Raw genomic sequence first — 23,414 nt, forward strand, 5'->3', positions numbered from 1 at the left:
GTGTATACATAATTACTGCATATACCAGTGAGTGCATCCATGTGTATACATAATTACTGCATATACTGTACCAGTGAGTGCTTGTAGACATTTTTAGCAAAGTGGGAATATACAGTAGGTATGATTTGGGATTCAGTTCTCAGCTCAGTGGAAGGGAAAGCAAGCAGTGTAAAGCTTGGCTGATCACCATGGATATATCAATTGCCAAGTTTCTGCTTCTAGGGAAAGATCACAAATTCAATGCAGGGAGAAACTGAGGCATCAATATGTGAATAACACCAGCATTTCTGTATGCTGGTTTAACACCTTTGCAGCAAAGAACTTAAGGGACATTTAAGCAACATTTACCCATGAAATAGGAACATGATTCTTATTAGGTCTATTTTCTAGGTCTATTTTGACCAGTGACATGAAACCATGAGTTATACAAACTCAATGCATGTATGCCTTAAAAACATGTATCTATAGATGTAGTTTTTCTTAGGAAAAGACATAAGAAGAAAGTTTAAAAATCGCATAGAATTATTAATTACATGTCGGACCTTCCAGAATGTCTGGAATTAAGATGCAGCAGTGTATAAATATTCACATACACATATTTGTTCATAAAATAAGAATGTAATGCACATAGGTACATATTTACATGCAAGTGAGAGAAAAGTGGTAAAATTAAGAAATGTGTATATGAGCTTGGCACTTTAGTGAATAGTTTGAGTATGTGTTTATATTTCTATTTTCATACATTATGTACAAAAATTCCCATGACAGCAAAAAATGTGACTTAGACTTAGAATTCTTAAAAACGTATTCATTTACAGTTTATACTTTAATAAAGGTGTCTTTTTTGGTTTTAAGCATACAAACCTCAGAACACACCTGTGTTGTGCCAAAAATGTCCTGTATGTACATGCTCAGTCTGCCTTATTAATGTGTGCAAGCCCAGCGTGCCTACCCTACATGCTAGAAAAAGTGTGAGGGGGCATAAAAACTATATATATATATATATATATATATATATATATATATATTAAATGAAACCTTTTTATCATTTCTTTTTTTTACATACGCATAAAGCTTTTGTCAGAAAATCCTTCAATACATTTGATATGTCAAAGTCTTCTATTTCCATATTTACATGTCCTTGATGTGTTGATGTTTGTCTTATGACTTCATGTTTTCTCTGTCTGCGCGGAGAAAACATGGCTTGGGGTATCAGAAGAAAGTTCGGTTCAGGGTTTAAACCTAGTTTGGTTCAATTGGTCCCTGAAATTCATTGGGAAAGACTGCAATGCCCTTGTGTAAGTGATCTCGGAGGAAAGTAACGCTTCCCTGATCCTGGCCGTTTTCTCCTCCTTCCATTCTGTCGTAGGTTTTGTTGAAAGGTTGGCTTTTGTTGAAAGGTTGGCTCTCTAGCATTTGTAGTCATTTTTTTTCCAGCGCTGTGCCATGCAGTTTTACCCTTTTCAAAAATGAGTTTTTCATGCCGCTGGATTTCGTCGCTATTCATTGAGAAAGGATAAAGTCATGCTTAAGTCTGAAGATGCTTACTGAGTGTCAGTGTTGAAGAAGACATCTTCAATACTTTACAATGCATTTGTTGAAAAATCTATTGCACTTGAATTGCCTTTTACTTTTTTATTTAAAAATTGGGATTCCCTATAGGCTGAATTGAATTTCTATGCCACACTTGACATTTTTTTTTCTTCTTCTTCCGGAAAGTCCAATGGGAATACTATTAAAAGCTATCTCCAACAAGAATGGTTTTATCTTGCCCACTTCAATCTGTAAACCGAAGCAATTGTTGGTTCAATAGCATTTTTGCTGATCTTAATGGATGTAATGGCGATGTCCCATAGAAGTGCTCTAGGGGTCCTACCCATTGACCAATAGTGCAGGGAGAGGGTCTTCCAACTTTACGCCTTCATATTCCTGACTGGGATGGGTCGTATCTTCTCTTTTTGACATTTCTTCCAGATCGCATCAAAAGAAAGTGAAATATAGAAAGACAAGCATAAAAAAACATTAGTTCTATTTCATTTATAAATGATTATGGCTGTGCTCATGGCAGTGTAACCAGCTCACTGTGAGGCAACGTTATATAAAGTAACATTTAAATGTTATATAAAGTAAAATTTTTAGGTGGAATGTTACGGACACGGTGGATTTTAACAAGGTCTTTAAAATAAACAGAAATGGTATTGCCATGGTGCTGGAGAACATATTTTCCCCAACAAATAAATCTTTGAGATTGAGATTAAATCCACTCTCCTCTTTTGAGAATAAAAACATAATACAAAATCATGTGTCCATTTCAACAGAAATGAATATTATGGAATCTCTATGGATATTTAGAAACAACATTTTAAGGAAATTCATTGGACTTTCTCCAAGTCTACAGTGCCTCTTGGTGAACATTACCCTGCTATGGAAAATAGCCCTTCTATTCACAGCAAACTGTGAATAGCTCATACAGAGACAATGCACATCAAGGAGAATGGACTCAGCTAGTGGTTAGTAGAGCAATTGCTGGTACGCATTTGTTGTTAAGTGGCAAGTATGTATGACACTGATGTCCATTCTCCTTACATAGTGTAAGCATTTTAGCAAGATATTACAAGGCAACAACAAACATTGGGTGCAACCTCCCCATAATCTGGCTTTATGTGGGGCATCAAGCAAAGGGCTCATGCATTCAATCTGATAACAATTGGCATATGCACCATTACCGCCACCGAGTTGGCATGCAGAAACACCGAACAGTAGTTTCAAAATAGGCATATGCAGCCTTACAGTATGTTCTGTGGAACACTCATGATTTAAGAAAATGTGGCCTTTAGTATATCTTCAGATCCACTAGATTTAGACAGACATGTGCACCAGTTACACTACCTGAGTTGAGTATACTGTAGTTTAGATGTGTTAAAAGACATCAATCTCTTAGATAACCCAAAAGCTGTTGACAACTCTATTTCTCCTAAGGCTCCTGCTCAAATTGTCAGATCTTTACATTCACTACAACTTGACTGAATTGCCCTCACCCGCCCTCCCTCACCCTCTCCCCCCACCTATCCTACCCCCCCCCCCCATCTTTCCCATTGAGTTGAAATAAAAGAAACAAAGGAAGTCATAAGTGGTTCAATGTAAGTTATCAGCACAATATCCAACCTTAAACTTAATTGCTCCTATCTCTGTGCAATTCGCAAATTTGCATGTCACACCAGTTCCTATTGTATTGGTTCAGATGCTCAAGGCACTTATTGTAGCACAACAGCACAAATAAAAAGTAAGCCATTGTACGGAATATTTGCTCAACTGAAGAATCTTAGGACTACCCCACGAGTCCTAAAGAGTCCTGAGAGATTTGTACTTTACTCCTACAGTACCTCTTCAGCTGTCACCATTTTGCAAATGCACTTCGACAGTGGGTTTATTGTTATATAGGTACAAATATGTATAAAAAAATAAACAAATAAGTCAACGGAGTATGTTTTAACTTGGGATCAGAGTCTATCGGAGTCACATGTAAGACTTACAGAATATAAATAATAATAATTATTATTATTAATTATTATTAATAACTATAAATAATAATGTCCGAGTGGTTCTTCCCTGATTGAACACTGACATCCTGGGCTGGAAACATTGCTATTTTGTCTTCTTATTGGCTTTTGTTGGAGAGGACTTTGTAAAATATAGTGGCTGCTCAACTCAACTCTTAACTTCATCCAGAGAAGATATCAACCCTTTGTGTTCAATGTAGTATTCCTACCAGTAGAGGTGCAGTACGTAGACTACACGCTTACTACACGCCAGTAGGCTAATAATTTGTAGAAGCACCAATCAAAGGTCACAATAGCTCCGAAAGTTTAATCCAAAGAAATAACATTATGTATTTTATATATAACTTCATAGAAATAGAATCTATTGAAAAATAAAAAATGCATTTTGTATTTAACTTGAATTATATATAGAAATCACGCATTAATAAAAATATTATTAAAAACTATTATTTGGCATTAACGTAAAGCTAAGAGAGTCATTTTAGGTATTTATCCCTGTAACAGGGGAGTAATCCATGTTCAAGTAATGTGCCTTTAATCTAGCAGTGTGGTGGTTAACTGCTGGTAGTCAATTAATAAACACCACCTGCCTGATTGCTTTCAAAAGCCTGTCTGTTGAGACAGGAAGTGACTCCTTAGCTCTGAATGAGAGCTGACCTTTGGAGACAGATGAGTGTTCTTGAGTCTCCCAGGAGAGACTGACCAAGAGAACACACATCTCTGGAGCTGACCAGTCTTGAGCTCTGCCCAGCATAGCTGATTGCAAGACACCAAATAAGACTTCTAAACCTGGATGCTGATATTTTCTGTGCACGCACGGGTGCGGTTCCAGGAGAGCAGAGAAGCTTACTCTACAGCAAGAAACAATTAAGACTTTCACTATTAAAAGACTGCTTATATCTGCTTATTTTATGATATATGTTCGGGGCTGCGAGACATGCTTGACTTAGGGAGTTGTGAATTAATTGCATGGTATTTTCACTAGAGATACTCCCAAGTGAATAGAAGCTTTGTTCCCCCCCCCTGTGTTTGGATGATTTCCTGATGAAAAGGAAAAGGCACAATAAAGCCTATTATAATTTCACCTTATAAAGGCCTCCAATTGTGTACCTCTGTGAACGTCCGTCTACATATGGTGTCCGAGGTGGGACAAGAGGTGTCTTTGTAGTTAAAAAGGACCGGAGATTTTTATGTGAAATTTTTTTTATGCTTTTTGCCTACAAACAATCTGAGAAACTTAGAGAAAAAAAACAAAAAAAACCTCATGCAGCAGAGATCGGAATTAAAGGGATACACACCACTGAAACTTACAAAAAACCAGAAGAGACTGCTGAAGTAGCTAAACCTTAATTTGCCTATCACAAAGTGTAATATGGTCATTGAAATAGGGGTTTTGCCTTTCAGCCATAGTCAGGGTTCAAGAAGTGAGTAAGCCCTTAAAAAGGGATAGGTGTTTGTTGTTTTCAAAAGTTTCGCTGAAGCAGTGAATACAGATGGTGACCCACGAGCGGTACTGATTTTGCAAATAAAGGTTGCCACACCGCATAGGGCTACCAGCTGTGAATGGAGTATATGCAGAAAAGTGTGAAAATTGATACAACACTGTGCTGAAGCAGGGGAATTATTTGCAAACAAATGCTGAGTGTAAAATTGCCCTATAGGGGAAAAAGTGATTTCTGAACTGTGTAAAAGGTTTTTCAAAACCAATTGCTGATTGTTGAGTCACCATGCTGGGAATGAAAGAAATAGTCCACTACAAAGAATGTTTTTTTTTCTGCAAGTAAAAAAAGTCTGCCTATATATATCTTGGGCGCAAAAACAGACACCCAAAGTGTGAAGTGTGAATGCCATAATACCCAAAGATGAGACTGAAAATTACTGAACTCAGGCAGAAAAACAAATTCTGTTGCTGAAGCGGAGAGATTGCAACTAGCAAATAAATGGTGTAAAGCAAACAGAAGTTTTTTCCTAGCAACTACACATTCAGCATACCTAATGAGAGTTTTACCTAGCAACTGCACATCTTGTATACCTGATGAGAGAAAATGCATGCACAGTACTGCTGATATTGTAAAACTTATCCAAGAAAGAAAATTCTACAGAGATGCCTGTGAGAGCTACGACCTCTACAAGCAAAATATGCCCACCTGTAGGACTACCACAATTGGGGGTTCTAGCAAATACAGTGGCAATAGCTGCAATAGCGCCTCCTGAGGTCAGGAAGAAAATTACACCTGATAGCCTAAAAATGGAGGACAAGATGCAGCATTCCTGTAATGAACCCTACCCCACGGAAGAGTGGCCCTTCCAGTCCAATAAAGAGGAAGACATCTCTTATGGGGAACCCGAACCGAGTCACACTCACAAAACACCCCAAAAATGGTGGGGGTGCCTGAACTCGGCACGAACAGAAAAGACAGCTCCCTTTGATGATGAATATGATCAACAGGAGACAGAGCGGGAGCAGCAGATCACCCAATATTTCTGTCAGCTAAAGCAACTGCAAGAAAAGCCTGGCGTATATAATGAAGCTGCTAAAATTTCAAATGAAGATGGAGACCCCAATATCCCTGAAGGGACGGTGTCATCCAAATCAAAAAGGCGGAAAAATAAAAAGAAAAGCAGTTCTTCACTTACCGTGGAAGGAACAGACACGTCCGCAGATCCTGTGGAGGAAAAGGGGGACCGAGTTGCCCTGCAGCCTAGAGAAAATTGAGAATTCGTCCCGCGGTTAACCGAATATCCAGAGGGCCCAAGGCAGAAGTCGTGTACCCCAAAGAAGTGTCTGTCCGGTGCCAACAGTGAGGAACCCTCAACCAGTCATCCCAGGGAAACGGAGCCGGAACCAGTCAGTGAGTGACGATCCCTTGACCAGCCCTGAAGACGCCCTGAAAATTGCCAGGCGTGACTGTGATCTACTTCGAGAACAATTGAAATTTGAGAGAGCAGATAACACAGAGCTACAGAAAAATAACGTGAGGCTACAAAACGATGTGCTCACAATTTACTCTTTAGCCAGGACAGAATTGGATGATCTCAAGACTGAGCTAGATACTGCAAAGGCTACTATTTCCGCCATGGATGAAAAGCAGAGCCAATGTGATAAAATGGTGGCTACGCTAAAGCGGAAGTATGAGGAGGCACTGAAGCAGATGACAGTCTTCCAGCAAGAGGTTCACACTCTTATTATAGAGCTGAATGCCTCACAACAGGAGGTCAACAGTGTCCGGATAGAAGTGGACGTATCTCAGAAATAGGTTCAGACACTCCGCAGAGCACTTGATGCCTCACATCATGAGACCAACAGCTGCCGCACAGACCTGGAAGTTTCCAGAAAGGAACTGCACAGTCTCACTGAGGAGCTGGACATTGCTAAAGAAACTATTGGTAATCTTGGTACAGATCTCAAAGTCTCTCAAAAGGAGCTTCAGACCCTCAACCTAGAGAAGAAAGTCTCACGCCAGGAGATTGTCATTCTCAAAGCACATGTGCGTAAATGGAAGGAGGACTGCAAAGAAGCCCTGAAGAATACAGAGACTGAAAAAAGAGAAAACTTAAAACTGAAAGAAGAAAATTTTCAGTTGACAGAAGAAGTCAAGGAAAAGTTTGAAGCAGAGCACCGACTGCAGAACCAACTGCAAGGTCTGCGTACACACCTCCAGTATGCTGAGGAGAAGCAGCAAACGCTGCAGGAAGAAAAGATGCAGGCTGCTAAAGAAATTCAAGTGCTGCAGGAATGTCTGATGACCCAGTATGTCCCCGCAAAGCAGCATGAGAAACTGAAGGCTACCCTGAGCATCACCAAAGCAACGCTAAAAGCCAAGCTTAGAACCCAGGTGACGCGGCACAAAAGGGAGCACAAGAAGGTCCAGAAACTGAAACAAGTAACTGTGGCCCAAGCAAAGAAGTTCATAGTGCTTCACAATGCAATAAAAATGTGGAGGCAAGCTCAGAGAAAGCAAAGCATGCAGATAAATTCCCTGAGAAGAGACTTGCAAGACGCACTCAAAAAACAGGGATCTCTCGCGGATGAGATTACAGTCCTACAAGGACAAGTATTAACCCTGACTAAGCGTCAGTATCCCACAGCCTCAAAAACCCATGAAGACAAGGGTACAGTGAGAGCTGGGAATACCGCTCATCTGAAAGACAAGGTTGCAAAATTTGAACCACCTAAACAAGCACTAGCAAAACCTTCAGCCACCCATCAGGCAACAAAAGAAGGTACACGTGCTGAATTAAAACCAGAAGAATCCTTAGCTGATGAAGCTGAAAAGATAGGACATTCTCTGGAAGTGGGTGTGGAATTGCAACTTAATCTAAAAGGGGCTGTTTTTAAACGCTCTGCAACTGCTGCCATACAGTATGCCTACAATAAGACGAGCACCCGACGCGAGGGAAATCTCATGACCGAGCACGTAGAAAAAAGACTATAATTGGAGAAAGTCCTCCTCGAGCGACTGAGGGGTGCTGATCTCAAACACCTTCAGGAGGAGACACGAATAAACTGGAGAAAGGGCTCCAATCCCAACAGGACTGAGGGTTCTCTTCCTCCATCCACTCTCATTCAAGTCACTGAGATATCTAGAATGAGAGTGGAAGGATGGGCTTTGGCCGTGGCAAGCCTGAGCTTCCCACAAACAGGGGAGGTATGTAACAGGGGAGTAATCCCTGTTCAAGTAATGTGCCTTTAATCTGGCAGTGTGGTGGTTAACTGCTGGTAGTCAATTAATAAACACCAGCTGCCTGATTGCTTTCAAAAGCCTGTCTGTTGAGACAGGAAGTGACTCCTTAGCTCTGAATGAGAGCTGACCTTTGGAGACAGAGGAGTGTTCTTGAGTCTCCCAGGAGAGACTGACCAAGAGAACACACATCTCTGGAGCTGACCAGTCTTGAGCTCTGCCCAGCATAGCTGATTGCAAGACACCAAATAAGACTTCTAAACCTGGATGCTGATATTTTCTGTGCACGCACGGGTGCGGTTCCAGGAGAGCAGAGAAGCTTACTCTACAGCAAGAAACAATTAAGACTTTCACTATTAAGAGACTGCTTATATCTGCTTATTTTATGATATATGTTTGGGGCTGCGATACATGCTTGACTTAGGGAGTTATGAATTAATTGCATGGTATTTTCACTAGAGATACTCCCAAGTGAATAGAAGCTTTGTCCCCCCCCGTGTTTGGATGATTTCCTGATGAAAAGGAAAAGGCACAATAAAGCCTATTATAATTTCACCTTATAAAAGCCTCCAATTGTGTACCTCTGTGAACGTCCGTCTACAATCCTTAACTGCAATGATCAAAAGTATTTCCTTCAAAACCAAGCATATGGAAAGCTGCTACTGTATATAGATCAAAAGGATGAATTAAGAAATGTGTTACCCAAAGTCCACAATATAAAGGTAGGAATCAATCTCTGATAGCCTTTCCACATTTTCTCCTCCTTTGTTAGTTCATTGACTAAGATGCCAAATTTAAAACTGCACATAGCCTATCAGATTAAAACAATCACCTCAGATCTATGAGGACAATTCTGCATGTTCAATAATTATACATAATGTTTATTCAAGAGCTGCTAAGATTTGCACCGATTTGAAAATTAAAGGTTAGAGGTTATAGAAAAAACAACAAAATGTTCTGCAGCACAGAGGCTAATGTGTGTTTTAGACTAATGCTTTGGTTATCTGGACCCTCTCCCACATGCTTTGTGACTCCATAAGGGACACCATCCCAAAGCTTTTAGATGGATACATTATGATCTGAGTAGCAGGGGTCTGTGGGCCTCTGTGATTCAGGGTCCTCAGGCATGTCAGATATTTCGGACAACTAATGTATGTCATATTCACATAACTTGGGTACATTTACAACATGAGTTTACAAATACATTAGTTATTCCTAAAACCCTGCATTGCTCATTATCCCAGAGAGCAGGTTTGTGAATGTCTTCTTGAATTCCACCCACCTTCCTTTCCATTCCTATAGCCTTCCTCAATTCACTTCCTTCCAAGATTACTGTGCCACTGAAAGCAGGATACCACTGGGAAATATTTTGCCAGATTCAGGTAAGGCAATGTGCTAAAGTGTCTCGCAAGAAATGTTCTCTTTATATTGTTGGAGCTCTGGGGATTTCCTCCATACCCACATTTTTGCCCTCTGCCTGTGAACAGAAGGATTTGGCCAGACATTCGCAGAAATCCCCTGTAATAGAATTCAACAGGGACCTCCAAAACCAGATCAACTCAGCCTCATTTCCATGGCTCAGCTGAATTACCTTCCCCTAGTATTATGCCTAGAAGGTTCAGATTTTTAAGGGTCTGCAAATATCATGGCATCAGATGAGCAATAGCTACATAAATAGAGCAGTGACATGACTACTCAACCATTTCCACTGTTCTGCACAGGGCATAGTAAGGAGGTAACGACATTGCCTTTGAAACAAGTGAATTGTGTTCGAATCCGAGTGACAGCTCTTTGTGATCTTGGGCAAGTTATTTCTCCCTGTGCTCCAGGAAGCCCTATTATTATGTCACGTGTATTACTACTGTAAAGTGCTACAGATGTAGCAGGACTCGCCGTCTCCAGAACAGTGGCTGAAAAAGCAAAAAGCTGCCGCTCCAGAGATAGTGGTGCTGCGACATTGCTGCGGGGGGTCCATGCTTCCAGATTGAACCCCCCCAATGAAAATCATTTGGTGCTGAAGCAGACGTGGACGCAGTCACACCACTTGCCTCTGTGCCTTAGACAATAAGTCCTGCCACATCTGTACATACATGGATGGCGCTATAGAGATAAAAATATACATACATACATACATACAAGAAGAGATTATAAACTCTATGGGGCAGGAATTTGTGCCTGAAAAATGATATTCTATAACAATCATTATTATTAGATGGGGTGCCTGAGTCTATGGTTTCGATCTAGCACCCAATTACATGCCTAGTCAGTCCACGTTATCAAGTAAGAGTGGAGCTGGCAGATCTTAAAAAAGGTCAGGAATACTCCTTACATACAGTATCAAAACAAGGAAGTAAATGATCCCATCTGAAATAAAAGCAGAGTATACTGAATATTTTATATACTTATTTACATAGAAGGATTTACAAGCTATACAATGCAGTATGAGGTCTCATACTGTAGATGCTCAGTGTGTCTAGGAAGATACCAAAGACGCAGTTTAACAATACAGATAATCCCACAAATAGTGGACCCAGAGTTCTTATGTAAACGTCCTATTCTATTTCTTGAACAATTTAGGATTTCTTAATGTTTTATCATAGATTGAAAATCAGTGGTAAAACTAGTGATACTGTAAATGCAGAAGGGAACAATCATATGAAATATGAAAAGATGTATGGTGTATTAATGCTGTAAGACAAGAAAAGGAGACACCCTTTTTCTAAACCAATTCCCATACATAAATTACAGTAGATGTGCCAATAAACAGGCAGAACTCGGCAACACTGAACAGTGTAGCATTTCAACTATTGTTAAAAAAAGAATCAAGAACTAATCTGCATGCCTCATTCATCCTGGTTCAATCCCAGACATATTAGATACAGAAGTCTGTGTGGCATTACATAAGCATGCTCCTTATCATGTCCCAACACAGTCACCATAACTGCAGTATTCACACCCTATGATATCTAGCAACTACTTGCTGTGGAGGTCTCATTAGTCATATGGATGGCGCTTGAAGTGCTTAATCTGTACTGTAGGGTTTTTACCAAACTGTACCCTCTACAGCATGGATGGGGTTGAAAAAAGCTCCTGTAAAGTCTGACTAAATATTCAAATATATTTCTATTGAATATCACTTTTTGGTCTTTGGTCCCTGAGCTCAAAAATTGAATGGGGCTTTGAGGCTTCAGTGAATGTGGTATGGAGGATATGTGAATATAGTTTGGGGTAGGATTAGGGAGCATATGTGAGGGAACTTTTGTTTCTGGGTAGAAGTTTGTGCATAGATAAAATGCTGTTATTATGTATCCATAGTTGTACAGTTAGTTTACAGGTCCCCCGTTTTGTAGAGGGTTGGGAACCACTAACCTACAAAACCCTTAACAATCATACAACTAACAACAGTAGACCAATGCCACAGCCTCTAGCTGTTTACTAGCTTTACACAGTAGTAACACTATACATAAAGACGAGCCTAACCCAGTCTCACCCACTACACTGGAAACTGAAGTATTTTTTAATGTTCCCCATCCTCCCCAAAAAATAACATGCACTTCAAGCTGTGAGCTAGGCCAGGCCACTGTGTTTGAGGTTCTGCTACAGCATAAACATTAATATCTTGTTTATTAAGTCAGATTTGTTTCCTCTTGAATATCAGATTTGTCTACAGTACAATGCTTGAGCTTTTTGTCCTTGAAAAGAAAAATGATACTTTGGGTGTAAAGAGGAGAATGTCACTACAAACTCTAGAAGGACATAGAAATAATTGCTCTTCAGTATGGACAATCATTTCCCATCTTCCAACAATGTAAAATAGAACCCAAGGGGCTTCATAGGATTTTCAGATTATCTAAACACAAAGGATTCTGGGAATACATACTGTATGTAACAACATTTTACTTTTACTTTGCAATGATTTCCCCAGAGTTTAGGCTACTATCCAACATGGCTGGGATTATATATCAAAGATTAACTAGTTAACAAAAACTGACAATAAACAGCACCAGATTGGGCAACGAAAATAATTCAATTGCTCTCAATGGAAAGTGTTCCCTTGATACTGTAGTTCTGTTGCTGTCTTCATCACAGTTTCTCAAGGAAACGTTTACTCAAACAGTGGCGTCCAGCTTGCACATCTTTAAGACAAGAAACTGGAGTAAAAACCTAACAGAGTTATTGAAAAACTATATGTGAAAGTGTGTGTACGAGCATGCACTGTGTGCATAACTTGATTTCAGGGATATTAAGTGTACATAGCTTGAAATGTACTGAAACATAATGTAATGTTAATGGTGGTTATATTAACTAAGCTGTGCTAAATAGTGACATATTTTGGTCAATTCACTTGGTTGGGCTGTAAGGTGCCTCATGATGGCTAAAGACCTGTTACAAAATATGATGTAATATGCCTCTGTTGTTGCTTAGAAGATACCTTATTATTCCTCTTTCAATGTGTCCTATCGAGGTTCCTCTCTAGACTGCACTAATACCCAATAAGATTGCTTTTTCTCCCAATTTGGCATTTTCTCCCAAGTCAAAAGATGAATGTACAGTATATAGCAACACTGAGGCCCAGATACACTAATCTCGATTAGATTATTTAACTGTATAAAGTATGGCATTATTTTTAACGGCAGTTTTTCTAAATTATATACAAATCAGCCTACATTATATTCCTCAAGCTCCATTAAGGTTACCCCCAGGAAATGAAGATGCATATAATTACCTGGAGTATGTGAATAAGCAGCCCTGTCAAGTGTCATGCAATGTATGTATGTCTCACACATTAGGACTGTATAGCACAGTGTCACGCATCAGATTATCAAGTGGAAGTATTTGTTGAGATTGTCCTTCATCTACATGGCTTGAATATACAAGATTCATCTCCTTTCTTCTCATCTCTATCTTTTCACCCAAGTGACATCTTTCTTTGTAGTCCTATATATTTGACCTGTATTGGTTTGTTAGAGCATCGTTTTTTTCTTTCTTGAATGGAAGGCTATGGGTCTCGTTTGCATCTGACCAGAACCTTGTAGCAGAAACTCAAAACCTTGTGATATACAGTAAGCGGAAAAAGTAATGGCAGAGCCATTGAAGAGAAGACATGCGTTGTTGCTTACTTAAAGCCCCATCCAGTCCCCCCAAGGACAATTGCTGCTACCAGGATGGCACCAGCGATGGAGCCTATTATAAGATTGGTGGCACTAGGACCTGCGATAAAGGATTATGGGAAGAAAGACATAAGAACCAACCACAACAGGGAAACGCACACAAATAAACCTAGTAAGGTGATCTAAGAATAGATATCTGATGTTGGTCTATGTATTGCATTCTGAAAATGCCCTTTTCTCTTTGGTTAGCACATGTTTTTATTTGTAATAACCCTTTTTCTGTAGAGGGGTCAGCAACACATTGTTTTACATTGCATTGCACACACCATCTCGCAGATAAATGGTTAAGAGGCATATTACGCACTTAGGGCCATATTTACTATGTGATGTTCAGCCATAAAGAACCTTACGGCTCAGCACTGCTTTGTCAATATGGCCCATAATTTTATTAATCCAGGAGAGTTGACCTGTGAGATGGAAGATACAGGAAGTCACAGCATTGTACTACCCTTTCAGTGTTTGAGAGACCTGGAACATATTGCCGAACTGAAAAAAATATATTAATTTATTCAAACCCCTTTAATTATGTTACAGATAATTAGCCCACCTACAGTAGTGTACTTAAAATATTTTGTAGGACCCACGCCATGACATTTTGCATATCACTGACGCCACATAAGCCCTTGGTTTCACTTTTTCTTCTTGCATGTTTTAAAGGTGAAAAAAGGGCTTCAGAAATTCAAAGAGATAATTAAAACATCTGAAGTGAAGGCTGCATTCTCACCGGAGCATTCCAGACATGAAAGCTATCTCTTTAGCGTTCTGAATCAGCCATCAAACAAAGTAAGACAGCGAGCGGAAATAAAAAAAATAAAAAACAAAAAGGTGGGACTGATAGAAAATCCATGTGTGCAATGTTCTCTGAATGGTACAGAGAGCACTTGAAGGTAAGTGGAGGTTATTTCATTTAAGTGTCCTTGTTATCATTAACCCTGTGCAGTATCCTGGCATTTACACAAACTGTGCAAGACGCTGCCTTTGTGTTGTACCCAAAAAGAAACTTTTCTACTACATCACTGCGTACTGCTTTGGTTCCAGCGTGGGCGCCAATCTCACCCACCTCCCTTGTTACAATACATTAAAATATTGCTAAGCGCTGAAAGAGTTGGATGTTTGCTGAAGCAGTAAATCTTTCTGACTAGGACAGAGACAACTACATAAGCCTATCTGCAGTACTTGGTTATCTAACTCAGTAGACACATTACGTGTTTGTCACAAGAACTATTTTTGAAGCTGGTTCTCAAAGCCAATGATTTTCTAGAGCAAAAATATTCCAAATCAAATACATATGACGTGTCGCCTAATTTATATCTAAATAACAATGGTAAATTCCCAATGAGAGATTTTAAATGTACCTTTCTCAATTCTAAAATTAACCATATAAGCTACAAGGATCTGTGTATTTGTGGCATTATAACAACTACATATAAAATCTACCAAACATTAAAAATATTGCCTTTGCAACAGGTTTATTAAAATCATTACAATAATTAAGAAGTTATTGTTGTAAGAAGCATGAATACCATCTGGGTGGAAAGTGTTCATGTTGAAGCAAACATAAGTTGCTCGACAGCAGGGGTGCTCAAGTCCAGTCCTCAAGAGCCCCCAACAGGTCAGGTTTAAAGGATATCCCAGCTTCAGCATAGAGCCACCTATCAGTGACTCCATTGAAAACTGCACTACCTGTGCTGAAGCAGGGATATCCTGAAAACCTGACATGTTGGGGCGTCTTGAGGATTGGCGTTGTGCACCCCTGCCCTAGAGCAATAAACGAGTCTTGCAAAACTTACCTGTTGAAGCCACAATTGGCAGAAATTAAATTAACTTCCATGGTCAAATTATTACAAAATCAATTTGTTTGGGAAATACAATATATTATTACTCAAACAATTATGCATTTTGTTCTCTCCTATGTACTGCAGGCTCATGTATAATTCTATACAATTATTTAGCACATTTAAATGATTACCTATTCAGAAATATTTTCTATCTATCATATTTACTGTGTGGCACAGGAAGACACCTTATGCCAATTTGCTTGAATGAGCTGTTAGGTTTCTTCTTGCGCTGGAAGGAAGGTGTCCTATGGAATAGCAACACTAAATAAGCATGGAAGCAACTGTCTTCTGAGAATTAATGAGAGAAATATGACCAAAGTTCTTTATTTGGGCACTTAATAAAGTTATTATTTGGCCTGTGGAATGGGTACTATCCTTCTATTCTTTTTTTATATGATTACAATGCTCCTTATAGCCAACAATCGACGGGACATTTCTCCCTGGATGTTATCTCTTGGTTAAAGAAGAATTAATGTCACAACCTAGAAATCGTTAGTGCCCCACAATGACAAGTACTCATCACTGAATTTACAATGGACTACAAAAAACAAACTACACTGTGATGTATCATATGACATCTGTAATGCTACATGGAACAGGTAAAACTATGTTTTTGGGCGGGTGAGCAACAACAATAACTGCAGAATTGAATTTACAAACAGATACAAAATAGCTCCAGACAACTTGGATATAATAGCACATAACATTGTGGTGAATGAATGTCCTGAAACACAATCACTTTTAACCAGCTTCTATAATGAATGGGTCTGTTTCCTGATGCTTTAGACACAACATGTTCCCTTTATGTGATTCATGGCACTATAAAACTTGTATGTGGAAGGAATTCCTATGACGGGACATAGGTAGAGGAAAGGAAAGGCCCCTAGTATAGCACTCCCAACTTATGTAATGATGATGTAATTTAAAATAAAAACTTTATTAGTAGAATAATGATAAAATGATGGTGGACTACCTGTTCGCCTTTTGATAAATACGGTATCTTACCTTCACCTGGCCCTGACAGGACTTTAGGTGAACATTCACCTGTTCTAACAGGAACACACATCATAGACTGTCATATCAGTTAGATATGAATTCGAGAGTGATTAGTTAAGATAGTGATTTTTTGAGGATTTTGTGTTGTGAAGTCCGCGATCATTTTATCATTATTCTACTAATAAAGTTTTTATTTTAAATTACATCATCATTACATAAGTTGGGAGTGCTATACTAGGGGGCTTTCTTTTCCTCTACCTATGTCCCGTCATAGGAATTCCTTCCACATACAATAATAGTCCCAGCACCCCAACTTCATCCTAGACAGTAGCTAGAGTGTTCCTTACTCCTCATCCCCTCCTTTTCCCTCTCCATTACACTATACAACTTAGAAGACAAAACTTGTGAACTATTTATCAGTGGTATGCAACAATTGTGTTCACTTAGTCTCTTGTTATTTTCATCCTGCTTGTGTAGCCTCAAGCAAGATACAGAGACTCTTTTTCAGGGTTACAGTATATGTTTAGAATAGATGCACCACAACGTCTTAATCTGATGGTAATTGCTATGATTCTATAAAGTCTTCTCATCACCCACAGGGCTACCCAAGTCATCACTTTGCTATCAAATGGGCAGAGGAGGAGGAGGTTCCATTGTGTGTGGTATGGTAAAATAGTTCAGAATAATTTTCTCTTGCTCACCCTAATATACATTTGAGATACAAGTGTCTATATAAGTACTAAGATAAGATAGCAGTCTAGATGCTACGATGCATGACTAGTTTTAAGTCACTAAGAAATATGTCTACCTAGTTTAGCTAAGCTTCAACATGTATCACTTGTGTTTTGTGGATTTAAATAGGGGATCTCATTAACTGAGAAAGCAGAAACGGTTTAAATTATGTGGTTCATATAGTATATGGACTGCTATAGCTCTTTCAACCTCATCCTACACTGTTCCATACTTAACTCAGACCCTTACTTTTTAATTCCATCAAACAGAAGGATAAGGGATTTTTGTTGACAAATAAGTAGAGATGTGCGAATTTTGTTTTGTGAAATTGGATTCGCAGCGGATTGGCCAGTTCCTTTGGTCCACGGATTTCAGCGGATCAATGTCAAAAAAGGAGAATCGCATTTTGTTGAATTTTTTTTATTATTACCAATACACTCTGCGGATTCTGCAACCCGTGGATAGATTTGTACAATCTAATCCGCGGATTCTGCAAACCGTTGGCGGATTCTTAAGAATACACAGACTCACTGCTGAATCTGAGGATTGGATTGTACAAATCCTTCTACGGGTTGTATACAACGGGGGATTTTGAGGGGCAACATCAGCGAAAATCCGGGAAACAGATTTGGGCGGATTCGCCCAAATAAGGGTATTTGCATTAATTATAAACATTGTAATACAAAGAAATTTAAATTTAGCCTGTAATTTCCTAAATGTAATTTTCTTTTCATGAACTTGCAGGCTAGCTTTTGATTAACAGGAATATTGCCGGATATTTAATGGGGGTTTCAATTACGGCCAAAACCCAGAAACCTTGTTTGTTTGGTTAGAATGACGAATACATGGACAAAGCTAGAAAATGACATATAGTTCTGAATCACTAACTCATGAACTCATTTTAATAACTGAAGGAAATTGCTGTACTTTTTCAGTGTTGGAATTTTGGTAAAGGCTGATTTTTACAACACAAAAAAAAGGTTGTTTTGTGTGTTTTTTTTTTTTTTGCCGAAGACAATTTTATAGCAACAATAAAATACACAAATGTCTAGTTCTGATTGTGTCAGTGAAACAATAGAGAAATTCAAGGTATTCAATGTATGCCCCACATTATCCCAGACAGGAGAGGGTCAACACTGCATGAGCAAATCACATGACAAGGACACGGTCAAACCACATGACTGATACGGTCACCACATGACACAAAGCCAATGGGACAGTACACAGAAGGCTCAGACGCACAATACACTTTTACCTTACACACTAGGCACCAGACATGAAACTTTGAAAAGTGCTTACTCTATTCCCCACCCTGTGCCTCCAAATATCACCCCCAGAGCCAGAATCGTCCCTGCTACTGCATCTATAAGCCTGTTTGTGGCCATGCTCACTGTTTGGAGGGAAAAGGGAGATTATTTTAAGACGATAAATGATAACTTTAATAACGAGTCAAAGATAAATAAACAAAGGACTATATTAGCCCCATTCAAAGTTAGAAGGGCCTGCAACATGTTGCTTCTCAAACCTCTCTGGCAGGGAAAGGATTAAAAAGCACACACTTCGGTCATCTCAACATTAGACTTTTAACACAACTGATTTGTCCAGTTTCAGAAGGTAGATTTGTCAAAAGTGCTAGAAAACAAGTCACACCAATTTGCACAACGTAAGTGTTAATCAGATTTATATTGCATTCGTTTGCATGTGGCAAGTAATACTATGGGTGTTATTCATTAAATGGCAATAGTGTTATCAGGGCTTAAATGGGCGCTTCCATGCGATTATATCTTTCAATAAGCTAAAACTATTTAATACTATACGGAGCTATGAAAAATAATCTTTAGGGATCAATTATGTGCCAGGTATGTAACACAATAAGGACGGGCAGGTAATAAAAAGGGTAATACAGCTATAAGGCTAAAATCGCCAACAAGCTAGCTAACTCACGCAATGAAGCTTCATTAGCTCAGTTATTGCATACAAAGCAAAGCCTGCTAGTTGATAGTTTGAATCTTTAAAAATATCATTGCAAAGTCCTCTGTAGGAGCGCAATTTTCTGCAACGCAGGTCATAAACCTGGTCAAACTAGGCCAAAAGAAGAAAAGTCTACATGTGAAACCTAATTCATCAATGCTTTATAAGAGTGAGCATCGGAAAAAGAAAGGTTTCTCCAATTGACAAGCCTTGATGGGTATTACTTAATGGACATACTGTATGTCCACAGTGAGTCAGTGAACAATTTTTGGATGCCTTTCAACCTATACTACTAAGGCAGGCCTTCTTTCAGCTCATCCTATTTCTGAAACATATTAGACCATCACTAACTACTACAGCCTTTGCAGCCACAAATTTTCAGTAGTGTCTGAACTTACCATTTGTCTAGTGTGTGCATGAACAATAAAGTGTTTTTCTAAATTTCAGTCATCAGAGCATCTTTGGTTTAATGTATAAAGCTCTAGAAAACATAATTTTTGCAGTTAGATTGATGTTAAGCTATTAAGATCATACTCACTTATCGTCAATACAGTATATTAAGATTTGTAGTCACTTTGCGTGACTGATGGCTGTATGGAGCAACAGGTGCACTTGAGAATGAAATGATGACGAGTGGATTATTAGATTAGAATGTATCAGTGTCTCTTTCTGGGTCTGTCACTTCATTCTCTTATCTGTGTCAAAATATATGCCCACTTTGGCTAACAACCTGCAACATATGTACAGGTATTTAACTCCATTAACAAGTTTGTTGATAAAGAGGCAAATAGGAAGATTAGAAAAATGTCTGTGTATCAACACACATTTGGATTTTTTTTAGAAATCCCCATGGATGTTTAATCGTTACAAACACTTTAAAGCAGCAAAACACCTTACACTACATCTTTATTTTGTTTTAGGATTGAAGCAGGAAGTCTCTGGAGCTGAACTGTGTTCATTTCAGCTCCGAGGACCCCCTGCTTCCTGAGATTGGGACATCCGTAGGGGGTGCCGGTAACTGTCTTCAGTTTAAAGACCCGGGTCACGTGGGCCAGTAGGAAGTCGCCAGGGATGATAATACCGCTTCCTATTGGCCCGTGTGACGTGGGACATTTGAAGCCGCTATTTCGTTCCCCCGACAAGCTCCCTGCATAGATACCAGCATCCCCTGTGCATGTAAGTATCTCGGTAAGTAGGGGGTCCCCGGAGCTGAAATGAACACAGTCCAGTTCCAAAGACCCTCTGCTTCAATCCTAGAACATTTTTTTTGCTGCTGCTGCTTTAAGGACCATAGTTACTAAGCGGTGGTCGTTCATAAGACACCTCCCGAGACTGGAAGACACCTTGTCCCGTTCCCTTGAATGGGCTGTAGAGTGTCTTCTGGTGCCAGAAGTTGTTATATGGCACAAAACTGCAGAGTAAATATGGGCCTACAAGCATTATTTAGAATATGTCTGTCTTAGTGACACAACGTAATGATCATTTTTGTTGCTTTTACTCTATTTATGAGTAATTTATATGTAGATGGGGTTACAGTGAATGTTTATATGAAATAACAGGATAAGATATAGTACATATTTGACAATTGTAAGTATCCATTATAGTTTATGTTGTCTTCATTTTTCTTCCTCTTTAAATGTTATTTAAAATTGTCTAATATGAACTGGAATTAACCCAGTCTGCCTTTTTTCAATTTCAAAGGATGTGTACAAACCAAATATGGGATGATGGCTCTGTATCAAATACTGTGAAGCTACTTCTCTGTTTTGGAGAAGAGAAAGTATATTGTGAAAAGGACTAAAACCTTCTCCTACTGAATGTTTCAAAATCTCCTGACAGCAACACTGAGGCAAAAGAAGGGATTACAATAATTGATAAATATGGTGCATTTTGCAGCCTGGAGACTTTGATACATTGGGGGTTATTCATTAATATGCAATCTGCAGATCAGGCACTTCCGCACGTAAACGCCTATACAAGTCAATGTGACAATACGTGTGGTAGTGCCCCATTTGCACTATCGCACTTTAATGCATGTTCCATGTAGCCCCTAAATACACTAAGAAAGTAAATAACTGAAATCATTGAAGGCATTCATATAGTCTACTAGGTGCTTGATGTCTATTGTGTTCACAAATGCAATAAAGAACTACTGGAATAAAGACTGAAACTTGAACAATGCTTTGTAGTTATCTCGTTCACTGCTTATACTGTAACAAAGCACAAGCCTCGTCTCCATTAACATTGCAGAACAATTTAAGTGCTTCCCTCAACACTGCTGCTTTCGTGGAATTTTATTCCAAACACCTTATTTTAAATCTACGTGTGTATATCTATATGCATATATATGTATATGAATAAATATGTGTGTGTGTGTATGTGTTTGTGTCTATATGTGTGTGTGGGTGTGTGTGTGTGTGTGTGTGTGTGTGTGTGTGTGTGGGTGGGTGTGTGTATGTAGCACCACCAGGCTTGGAGTTATAATATAGGGAAAGTCTGTTTTTTTAATATCATTCATTTGTCAATGGAGTTGATTGCGGTATCTTTCTCTTGTGTGTGTCCTATATATAATATATAATCTATATATTATATGTACTGCATATATATATATACTGCATATATATGTGTGAAGCTTGGTATACTTGGTACCATTATAAAGCTAGAAATAAATGTTAATTTAAATGTTAGAATGAATGCTGTCCTTCATTAAGAGCTAGCAACACAGATGACAAGGTCCATCAGATTAAGTGGAACAGCTTTCATGTTATCTGCAACATGTATCTAGAAATATTATTATAATTAGTTATTATCCATACTGGGCGCTCTGGGAGTTTAAAAAAAAATAATCAGTTTGCTTCCAAAAGAGAGAGAAAAAAACCAGTATGAACTACATATGTAGATATAGATACCTGTGATGTAAATTAGAGATGGGCAAAATGTTTGGTAACGTTTGTGCTCATTTGCATGTCATTACCCAGAATCCCTGGCTGCAGTCGAAGCACTGTTTGCTAAGCGATAATAGGGCAAGACAGGGTTGAAGTGGAGATCATGTGACCTGAGGTTACATGATCTGAGGTCACATGGCCCTTTTTAATGCAATCTGCTCGTACTTTCGCACATTTCTGAACACGTGTGAACTTTGGCAAAAAGTTAGCAAAAATTTGAATTTTAAGAGAAACTCGCAAAAAAATGTGGAAATTACTTTTAAAGACATTTGCACTTCTCTAATGTAAATATTTATCGGTTCTACGGAACACTACAATTTAGGTAAAAACGATGAATGTTTTATTTATATACACGATTGGCATTTCAGTGACATGTAGCCATGTATTATTTGTCATGTATTATGGTACTTGTAACCATGTATATTATTTGTCATCATAACTCTATGCCCAGGACATACTTGAAAACGAGAAGTAACTCTCAATGTATTACTTCCTGGTAAAACATTTATATAAATAAATAAATAAATGTCTCATCCAAAGATCAGTTCTGTATATAAACACGTGTCATCTCTTTGCCTCCAGAGGGGTGTTCAATGCATTGTAAAGCAATGTGGTGCTATTCTCTGCTGCAGCAAAGGGAATAGGTAGAAATAGAAGACCCTTAGCATGATTTTTTTGGGTGCTTCTACACCCACCTACTACATCACTCAGTGTTTGCTGGAACCCCATTATTTTACCCCCTCCCATGCAAAAAACTGAACATTCAAATAGAAAGTGATGTTTGTTTAGTTTTTGCCTTACTCAGGACTAAATGTTTAATGTTATCACACTTCTCACACTAGCACATTATTACCCATCACTGGCAAGACTCAAGGCCATGAGTGCGACGTAAAAGTCTTGGACCAAACATCATTACACACTTATAGAATAATCCTGACCTTCAAGTGTCAGAACGAGCAGAGGGCTGTGAGCAGGTTGGGATCCTATTCAATTGCTTAGTTTGCTTTGACCCATTGACCCTACCACCCTCTTTGATTTCCTTCCTTGCACTAAAGCTTCTCAGTTGGTGCCTTTACCAAAACAACACATGGGAAATGAAATGGCACAAACCCTTGGGTACTTCCTCCTTCTTGCTGTTGATCTCCTTCTTTGGATCGTAGATACTGCAGTCAGTTCCAGCCCAGGTGGAACTGCATATGCAATTGGCTTCATTGCTACAAACCTGGAAATATAGCATGTGGCATTGAGGTTAGCAACAGGGACGTTCTATTACATAATGACATTCTTTCTATGGATCAAGCTCCAAAGCCACCAGATCTGGCTTGAAGAAACCCTATATTTAGTAAGCTGATTCATGAGAATGGGTTGTAAAGTATCTCTGACTGGCATAATCTGCTTTATAGCATAGCACTGCTTGGTTTATATGGTCCTAAATGAAGGTTGTTTGTTAAACAAGATACATTGCTTTGCCCTGTACTGCTTGAGTGATTTGGGGAATAGTTTAATGGAACAAACTGAG

The 23,414-nt window shown here is 38.9% G+C and overlaps 1 protein-coding gene across 4 annotated transcripts in view; it reads right to left on the reverse strand.

Moving 5' to 3' along the window:
• Positions 1 to 598: 598 nt before the first annotated feature.
• Positions 599 to 23,414, reverse strand: part of ADAM23 (ADAM metallopeptidase domain 23) — a 142,526-nt gene continuing 119,710 nt past the window's right edge. Inside the window, exons 24-26 of one of the 4 annotated variants that reach the window (XM_075608533.1) lie at positions 23,006 to 23,117; positions 13,363 to 13,453; positions 599 to 1,967 (exon numbers count right to left, since the gene is read on the reverse strand). In XM_075608533.1, the coding sequence (XP_075464648.1) occupies positions 1,922 to 1,967; positions 13,363 to 13,453; positions 23,006 to 23,117 (249 nt within the window). In that variant the 3' untranslated portion in view covers positions 599 to 1,921. Of the gene's footprint in view, positions 1,968 to 13,358; positions 13,454 to 18,278; positions 18,370 to 23,005; positions 23,118 to 23,414 lie in introns of those variants that run through there. The other 3 variants (XM_075608532.1, XM_075608535.1, XM_075608534.1) reach the window with 3 other exon arrangements.

The sequence above is a fragment of the Ascaphus truei genome, chromosome 7, assembly GCF_040206685.1.
Source record: "Ascaphus truei isolate aAscTru1 chromosome 7, aAscTru1.hap1, whole genome shotgun sequence".
NCBI lineage: Eukaryota > Metazoa > Chordata > Amphibia > Anura > Ascaphidae > Ascaphus > Ascaphus truei.